Here is a 10,071-nt window from a genome sequence, read left to right as displayed (position 1 = left end):
CCCATATCTTATGAATATCTGCTTATGAATAAAATTGAGCACTACCTTCGCATCATTTATCAGAAAAGCTTTAACTTCCACCCAGTTTGAGACATAATCTACTGCCAACAAGATATACTGATTGTTGCATGATGAGACAAATGGCCCCATGAAGTCAATTCCCTAAAAATCGAAGACCTCAACCTCGAGAAGCACATTAAGAGGCATCTCATCCCTCTTGGACATATTACCAACACGCTGGCAGCAATCACACTTTAAAACAAACTGATGCGCATCCTTAAACAATGTAGGCCAGAAGAATCCTGCTTGAAGGATGCGAGCTGTTGTCTTTTCTCCACCATAGTGGCCTCTACAAATAGTAGAATGGCAGTCTCACAAGATACCCTCCGTCTTGCTGTACGGAATACATCTCCTGATGATTTGGTCAGCTCCTTGCCGAAATAAAAATGGTTCATCCCACAAGTATCACTTCACCTCATGAAGAAACTTATTCTTTTGATCAGAAGATAAGTCCGGGGGTATAATGTTACTCACAAGGTAGTTCACAGTATCTGCGAACCACGGTTCTTCTTCCTGCACCCTAAATAACTGCTCATCAGGAAAAGACTCATTTATCAATGTCTTGTCATGTGATGCTGTACTTGGATCTTCTAACCGAAAAAAATGGTCTGCAACTTGATTCTCGGTACCTTTCCTGTCCTTGATCTCCAAATCAAACTCCTGAAGTAAAAGAACCCATTGAATCAATCTAGGCTTCAAGTCCTTCTTCAAGTCCTTGATGAACCACCGATAGAAAACTGCATGACCAAGAAAACTGCGGATTCCCTTAACAGAATTTGGTAGAGGAAGGTTTTCAATGACCCCCACCTTGGATTTTTCCACCCTAAGACCTTTATTAGATACGTTGTACCCAAGAATGATGCCATGTTGCACCATAAAATGACATTTCTCCCAGTTGAGAACCAGATTGGTCTCAACCACCTTTTAAGAACTGCGCCAAGATTTTGCATGTACTCATCGAAAGAATCCCCGAACACAGAAAAATCATCCATGAACACCTCCATATTCTGACCAATCATGTCCGAGATAATGGCTATCATACATCTCTGAAATGTGGTCGGTGCACCACATAACCCAAAAGAAACTCTTCTGAAGTCAAAATTACCAAACATACACGTGAAGGTAGTCTTTTCCTGATCTTCTGGAGTGATGCAAATCTGATTATAGCCGGGATAGCCATCCAGAAGATAATAATATTCATGCCCAGCCAACCTGTCAAACATCTGATCAATAAAAAGAAGAGGGAAGTGATCTTCCCTCATGGCCAAGATCAGTTTCCTATAATCCATGCAAACTCTCAACCCCGTGACTGTTCGAGTAGGAATGAGCTTATTCTTTTCATTAGCAACCACAGTGATGCCTCTTTCTTCGGCACACACTGAACTGGGCTCACCCAAGAACTGTCAGAAATAGGATAAATGATGTTTGCGTCTCGCCACTTAAGAATTTCCTTCTTCACAACCTCCTTCATGATCGTATTTAGCCTTCTCTACTGCTCAATAGTCGGCTTGCTTCCTTCCTCTAGCCGAATTTTATGCATACAATAAGAAGGGCTGATTCCCTTAATATCTGCTATAGTTCATCCAATATCGACTTGAACTCTCTAAGAATTCTCAAGAGATTTTCTTCAGCACTACTTGAAAGGTGAGATGAAATAATAACAGGAAAAGTAGATGCATCACCTAAAAATGCATACATCAAGTGTTCAAGCAAAGGTTTAAGCTCGAGTATAGGAGCTTCCTCAATAGATGGCTTGAGATGATTTGGAGAATTTTTCAGCTCTTCTAATCCAAGAGATTCAAAAGGCATATCCAGTCTTCGATTCTAAGGAGAAGCATTCAAATACTGCATCTGCTCATCACCTTCATCATCTTCACTATCTGAATTCCCCATCAAGGCTTTCTCTAAGGCATTAGACCTTAGCATTTGATCAAGTTCTGAAGTAACCACAGAATCGACCAATTCCACCTTTAAACACTCCTCTTTATCAGTAGGAAATTTCATGGCATTGAAAACATTAAAAGTCATATCCTGATCCAGTACTCACATAGTAAGCTCACCCTATTGCACGTTAATCAAGGTTCGGCCATTAGCCAAAAATGGTCTTCCCAAGATTATGGGAATCTTATCCTCCTCGAAATCAAGAATTACAAAGTCAGCAGGAAAGATGAGTTTGTCCATCTTGACCCAGAAATCGTCCACAATGCCTCATGGATATGTAATAGAACGATCGGCCGACTGCAAGGACATATATGTAGGATTTGGATCAGGTAAATCCAACTTCTTGAAGATAGACAAAGGCATCAGAATGAGGCTATCTCCCAAATCACATAAACAGTTGTTGAACGATAAGTTTCCGGTGGTGCAAGGAATAGTGAAGTTTCCCGGATATTTAAGCTTCGGAGGCAACTTCTGTTGCAGCACTGCACTGCATTCCTTCGTAAGAGCAATGGTATCTAAGTCATTAAGTTTCATTTTCCTAGAGAAAATACCTTTCATAAACTTTGTATAGCTAGGAATCTGTTCAAGAGCTTCAGCGAAAGGTATGTTGATATGAAGTTTCTTGAACACCTCTAGAAACTTAGAAAATTTCTTATCCAACTTTTTCTTCTGCAGCCTCTTAAGAAAAGGAGGTGGAGGATAGACATGTTTCTCCCATGTATTACCCTCAGGAGGAGTGTGTTCCACAGTTTTCTTCCTTGGTTCCACTTCTGCACATCTTCTTCAGCCACGACTTCATCTTCTGAAACTTGAGATTTTTCAGGGCTTGCAACCTTCCCAGACCTTAATATAATTACTTTAACCTGATCCTTAGCTTCCTTCTTTCCTGGAACTTTTATGTCACTAGGGAGTGCACTAGGTTGTCGACTCATTAAGGCATTCACAATCTGCCCAATTTGATTCTCCAGAGTTTTGATGGAAACTGCTTGACTCTTGCACATGAGCCTCAACTCCTCCAATTCAGATTTTTCATTAGATTGACTTGTATTTCCATGTGGAAGTTGCTGAAGTTGGAGTTGTTGTATCCCATGCGCACCAACACAAAGCTCACAGACACTTGTGATCTGATCAACTCCATAATTAGCCAAAGAATCCACCTTTATTGTCAAAGCCTTAAGTTGAGCAGCTATAGCAATAGCTGTATCCACCTCCAGAACTCTTGCTACCTTGCCTTGAGGAAGTCTCCGAGTTGAGTTCTGGTATTCATTAGCAGCCATCAGTTCAATCAACTCATAAGCTTCATCGTAGCTTTTAGCCCATAAGGCTCCACCTGATGTTGCATCAAGCATGGGTCTAGACTGTGCTCCCAAACCATTATAAAAGCAGTTGATAATCATCCAGTCAGGAATCCCATGACGAGGACACTTCCTAAGAATCTCCTTATAGAGCTCCCAAGCTTCACACAAAGATTCTCTCGATTGTTGTACAAATTGAGTCAGAGCATTCCTGATTGTAGATGTCTTTGCCATAGGGAAGAATTTAGTAAGAAATATCTGAGCAAGATCTTCCCAAGTAGTAGTAGAGCCTGGTGGTAGAGAATGCAACCAACACTTAGCTTTATCCCTCAGAGAGAATGGGAAAAGCCTCAGCTTTATAGCATCTTCAGAAATATTGTTGAATTTGAACGTGTCACAGATCTCGATGAAATCTCTGATGTGCATATTGGGATCTTCCGTTGGAGAACCCCAAAACTGGACTGAGTTCTGCACCATCTGAATCGTGCTAGATTTGATTTCAAAAGTATTAGCCGTGATGGATGGTCTGATAATATTGGACTGAATATCATTGATCTTCGGCTGAGAGTAATCCTTCAATGCTTTCAAATTCGCTGATGGTTCTCCCATTGCCATGACAACTTGTTTTTCAACTTTCTCAACTTCTTCAAAAACTTCTTCTACTTCAACTTTTTCCTCCGCTTTATTAAGTGTTATCTTGTGAGATTGAGCACGCGTTAGCATAAACGCTCTCTAGAGTACCTGGAACACAACCAAGCAAACAAGTAAGTAAAATATCTGAGTCAGTGAACTTTAGCGACCACTGATGTCAAGCACATAAACTAAAAATTAACACCGAGTCCCCGGCAGCGGTGCCAAAAACTTGTTAGGACGAAAATATGCGCTAAAATTATACGCAAGTATACGCGTTCGCAAATAATATAGAATTCTTTCTAGTTCATTCCCATAGAGACTGGTTTAGGTTAAGTTCTATTTATGCACTTATGCAACAATGATATGGCTATCATTCAATGCTAAGACAAATAAAAAATTGGGTTTTGATTACACTAAGAGATTATACTAAATAGCATTAACTAAGAGAATTGAGGTTGAATTACTTATATCAGACAAACATGGGATTCTAACTTCATTACTGTAATATCCGGGATATATCGTGTAATTATTTTTGATATTAAATAATTATTATGTGTGTTCAGTATCTATTTTATGAGTTAATTGTTAAGTGTTATCTGTACTTGGATATTCAAAAATAATATTAATTGAGTATTTTAATTTTTATATGTCCAAAATAAAATATAAATAATTGTCATATCTTCTTAATTATTTTTATGTTGATTTATGGATTTATAAGAATCATATGAAATTTCTAAAATCTTTTTCCGGTTAATTAAAATCTATTTTATAAAAACGGGAACCAACCGACGTCACCCGTGGTTACGTTTTTGGAACCCGAAACTCTTCCGAGAACTCCTTCCTAACCTAATTATAATATTCTGAGCATATTCCATGTTTCGACTTTTTCGATCTGGCATACGGTTTGTTCTGCGCGGGTCCCGGCGCAATATTTTCGATACAGTATTTGTTTCGGTAAATCAATAAAACCCCGTATTTTTGATAAACGGGAGCTTTTTATTAAACTATCCCAATTATCACTTCGTAGTACGCGTAACCAGGCGCTCAGACCAAGACTGCAGTATAAATTATACTGATTTGGATAATTATCCCGAAAACCGATACCATTTGGATCTGTTTTTACAAATAAACGTACCGTTTTATATCCGGAATGATCCAACGGGATACTAATTTTCCGTAAATAAAAATAGCCTTTTACCGTATTTTATTTCGTATCAAAATCATTTGCAGACAGATTAATATATAATTTTACAGAGAAAAATCATATATTCATAAACTGTTCCAAGAATCAAATCAACTTTTGAAGGTGTTATTGATCTTTGTTTGAAAAGCTCGAGTACTGGATTAGAAGGTCTTGAAGAGCTCTATCAGAATCTGTAATCCATATACCTGCAGAATCAAAGGTTTATTTTCTGAAAATTTATTTATTTTCAAATTTATTTTATTAAAAATATGAATTTTTATTTGTATGATTTGATGATTGCATGTTATAGAGCTTGTTTTCCTGATGATTTTCATATGTCATACGTCTGATTTGGAGTTCAATAACATGCTCAAAAGTGGGTTTAATTTTAGAATTTCAAAATTAGGGTTTATAACCCGTATGAATGTTTTCAATTGAAATTTGGGGGTTTTTGATTCAGGGGTTATTAGCTGTTGATTTATAGTGGGTTGTGTTCCTTATAAAATTTGCAATCGATTGATATATAGCTCGTTAACAGAGGATGCTTGAACAAAGGGAGTTGTGTTTTAAAGATTTACGATGTTCGCCGGAAACCGGCGATGTTCTTGGCCAATTTCTGGCCAGAACAGGGATGATTAGAATGTTTTGATTGCATGAACAAGTTCTTGGTGTTGTGTAGTGTTGATCTGGAGGTGTTGGTGGGGTGAGGACGCCGGGATCGTCTTCTCCGGCCACCCCCGATTTTCCGGCGACTGGAACTGCAAAATTGCAGTTTAGTCACTGTAGTTTTGAAAATGGTGAAGTTTAGTCCCTGTAGTTTGCAAAGTTTTCAAAAATAGGATTCCTGTTTATAAAATGTTTAAAAAATCATATTTTTTATTCCTTTTTTATTATAAAAAATCATTTTTAATTTCTGAAAATTCTAAAAAAATTAGTATTTTAATTCCGAAAATTATTTTTAATTCAAAAATAAATCTGAATTAATTAGTTAATTAATTTCAGTTAATTTTTAATTGATTAATTGGTCAATTAATTCGAAAATTAATTGATTAATTGATTTAATTAATTATTAATTGATTTTAATTAATTATTTAATTAAATTTAATTATTTAAAAATGATTTAAAAATTCCGAAAATAGTTTCGAGCTTTAAAATATTATTCTAAATTATTATCAAGGCTCGATAATTATTCTAAAATTATTTCGGAGCCAGAATTGGCCAACCGAACCCGTTTTAATTCCGAAAAATGTTTTAAAAATTATTTTAAATACCCGAAAGCCTATTTATAACCCGAGACTTCTTCATAAATGATTTGTCATTGATTATGTGATGTATTATGTGTTATATGTGACTTGTTGATTGACTATCGGTCTATACATTCGATGTTTACTTGATTACTGCATAAGTTTCAATCCGTTAATCGGATTTGGGTAAAACGAAGGGTAGATAGAAGTATATGTTGAATAGAATCCTATGAGTTGATGATTGATAGATGCTTATAATATGTGAGCAGAAGAGGCAAGATGTAGGAAAGGGAAGCATGTAGTTGAGGAGTAAGACGATTGTGATTGGAAGCGAGTGCTGTGTAGTAAGCTAACACCAGGCAAATGTTCTGAACTTTCTCGAGATATTGTAGTACTTGATAGTCTTGTTCTGAACTTTCTCGAGATATTGTAGTACTTGATAGTCTTGTTGATATTGCAAGTGCTTTAAAGCATTGAAACCCAACCCTGATTCCAGTTATTGTTCTTGAGCCATAAACCTTATTCTTTCTAGACCATTGATTGTTGTGTACCCAAACACGAATCTCAAGCATACGATACTACTCCACAATTACATGTAAACAAAATCCCAAACACTGAACTGAATTACTTGTATACTCAACCATTGTATCCTATGCTTTGAAAGCCCAAATCTTTGGAAACCCTGAAATGTTGATTCCTTTGTTATCTGATTCTTTCATCACCTTGTTGATCCACACAAGGGTTGAAACCCTTTTCATTGTTAAACACTCACTGTTGTTAATGATTCTGATTATTGCTTAATATTGTTTAATTTTGTTATTATGTTAGAATTGGATTGTTTTTATAAAATTATGGACCAGATTTGTGGTCAGACCATATAATGGTCAAGTTAGGCCAATGTGTGCCTTGGATCCAGTAGTTAGAGCAATGTTGTGTGCTTTGCTCGGGGTTAGTGCGTGACTGATCAGCAGCCTAACCTTGGTTTTTAAATTAAAAGTATAATATCCAATTCTAAATCATAATCCATTGTTCACTTGATATCATAACCATATTCACTTGATGATCATTATTCTCAGTTTTGTCATTATGACTTGCTGAGCTAGTTAGCTCATTTGTGCGATGTTGTTTATACTCTTTCCAGTTAAAAAGGAACCAGTTGGTAGCAAGGATCCCCAGTCCAGTGCGAGAGCTAGGGATTAGGGCTGTTAAACCTGAGCTAGTAGGCTTCTTTTGGAATAATGTAAATTTGTAAAAGTTTGTAATATGTTTAATATTCAGTTTGAGTTTGGAATAGTTGGGATTTGAACGGTTTGTAATATATTAGTGTGTTTGGCATGTGTGCATACTTTAACCTGTTGCGATCCGTGGTAGTTGGTAAGTAGGGTCACTGTATATATATTATTATTATCTTTATTATTGTTATAAGCAGGTTGTAAACCGTGCGTGTGTGGACCCCAAACTTCTGACCCGGGTTTGGAGGGCACCACAATTACTACTTCATTCAAAGTCATTGTTCTTAACCTTAGCATGCAATGGTGATGACAACTAATCAGATAACACGAAACTAGTAAACGCCAACTTTCGTTGTACGAATACCCTACTACCAGACATCCATAAAAGAGATAGAAGCTGAATAAACACCAAATAAGTTGAGATCCTATATTTCTATAGAATTTGACAACATAAAGGTTTAATGCACAAGTTATCTATCTTGATTACGTAGGGAAAGTAAGATGGTTAAAATTACATATGAATCATGCATAACAATTATACATGAATCCATGCTAGCATGGCAAGTTTTAAACCTCTATATTCACTTTCACTTTAATAGAGATTAACACGCTATCTTATATGTTCACGACGCACATAAAATGAATAAGCACAACCAATACTAGGATATCATACAATCACCACACACCAAGATATCGAAACAATTAACTATAGAAATCCATAAGTAAATCCATTAGAACCCTACGATAACCATTAGTTCATAACCGAACTCATCATCACCATGGGTTCCAATGAAAGCATGGTAAATAAAATAAGATAAATTAGGTCTGAAATAACTGAATAAAATATAGCAAATTACGTTAACAAGAGTATTAGGTTCAAAAAATAAAGAAAATAAGTGTAATAACCCCAATTTTTGGGAATTTTTGAAACCCTTATGAATAGTGTTTTTGCTGAATGAGAAAACTTTTCATGCCACGCTATGTAGGGGTTCTGTTATTGATCTTATGGGATATTATTAGTACTCTATGTGGTATATAAGTGTATGTAAAGATCGTCAGAATCCAATTCCGAACACTTTGATTTTTCCCGGAAATCCACAATATACGGAGAGAATTGAGTATAAGGTAACAGGATAAAAAGGATTTAAATTAAAGGATTATAAGAGAGGATCATAAAAGGAATATAATATATTGAGAAAGGTTAAGGGAACCTAAGTAATAAGATCCCGGGTATGATCCCTCAAACGATAAACGAGAACGAAAGATAAGCGAACCGTAAAACAAATAAGTGACCAAGAGACAAGCTTGTACAAGAAGCCAGGGATTGTGACATCATCAAACCACAAGGTGTGGACAAGTGGGAGCATAATGACATGTGCAAGGTGACACAAGCATGACATAGGGAAGGAGGAGGTGTGGTTGGTTTATAACCACACAAATAAAAGGTTAATTAAGTCATTAACCAAAAAACAACACAAAAATCAACCAACCAAGCAAATCATTTCATTTTCATCAAACAAAACACAAAAATATCATTCTTCCCAAGCTAGCTCTCGGCCCATTTCTTAAAATTTGAAGATCCAAGCTCCACCACTTATTATTTAGCAAGGTAATTATCCTAGCTTCTCCTAGTTAAGTTACATACTTCCTATAAGTTTAAGCTTCTAATTCCAAGCCAATCTTTTTCTATAAATCAAGGAAAAAGATGGTGAATAGTAACCTTCAAGAAATAACTTTAGTTTTCTTGGATTTTTATGAAAGATTAAGGTTATACAAGCAAGGATCAAGGTTCTTTTAGGCATTCAAAGCTCTTGGGTTGTGTTAGGAAGCTTCAAGGAGGTATAAACAACTTTCACCTTTAACTTATAGTTTGAACTTTGAGTTTTGATGAGTTTATGGATGGATTAATGTCTATATAGAAATATCCATGTATGTATAGCAAGATCCATGTATGTTAGATAGTTGGGTTGGATTTGTGGTGATTTTGGATATGAATCTTGGTTAATGGTTAATGAATCTTAAGTTATGGATTAGTAGATCATGTTTGTGGTTGAATAAGTTGGAAAACCTTGAGATTATGGACTGACTTTGCCTTGATATAAGTTGTGTTTGATGTATTGATGATGGTTGGGTGGTTTGTAGTGAATTGGTAAAGAATTGGAGTGGTATAAATATTGGTAATCGCGTAAACATAGCCGTCGTAATGTCCGATTTTCTTTGGACTGTTTTTGTGCATAGCATTAGGACCCGAGAACCCCCTGCTAGATTGTGACCACTGCCATGTTTAGATAGCTCATATTACGAGCTTCGTTTTGATATGTAGTTCGTTCGATTCCGATTTACGGTTTAGGAGAAACGACCGTTTCAAGTAACGGCGTTTCGCGAACGAAACTTTTTCCCTCGCCTTACTTTGAAATGTAGGTTAAAGACCAAAAAGGGTTAATTAATGCATGAAACATTTATGGTAAGTGTGTTAGGCAGTT

At 36.2% G+C, this 10,071-nt stretch overlaps 1 protein-coding gene and 1 non-coding gene across 3 annotated transcripts in view; one reads left to right on the top strand and one right to left on the bottom strand.

Moving 5' to 3' along the window:
* Positions 1–3,408: 3,408 nt before the first annotated feature.
* On the top strand, positions 3,409–3,515 carry LOC141710340 (small nucleolar RNA R71). The gene has a single exon (XR_012570866.1). It is a non-coding gene; the product is annotated as a small nucleolar RNA R71 (small nucleolar RNA).
* Positions 3,516–3,905: 390 nt separating this feature from the next.
* LOC141706093 (homeobox protein knotted-1-like 7) overlaps positions 3,906–10,071 on the bottom strand; it is a 65,830-nt gene continuing 59,664 nt past the window's right edge. Inside the window, exon 3 of one of the 2 annotated variants that reach the window (XM_074508924.1) lies at positions 3,906–4,037. In XM_074508924.1, coding sequence (XP_074365025.1) covers positions 3,982–4,037 — 56 coding nt within the window. In that variant the 3' untranslated portion in view covers positions 3,906–3,981. Of the gene's footprint in view, positions 4,038–5,094; positions 5,319–10,071 lie in introns of those variants that run through there. The other variant, XM_074508923.1, reaches the window with a different exon arrangement.

The sequence above is a fragment of the Apium graveolens genome, chromosome 2 (genome assembly GCF_009905375.1).
Source record: "Apium graveolens cultivar Ventura chromosome 2, ASM990537v1, whole genome shotgun sequence".
Taxonomy (NCBI): domain Eukaryota; kingdom Viridiplantae; phylum Streptophyta; class Magnoliopsida; order Apiales; family Apiaceae; genus Apium; species Apium graveolens.
Note: the sequence above shows the minus strand (reverse complement) of the source record. Positions and strands in the feature narration are given on the sequence as shown.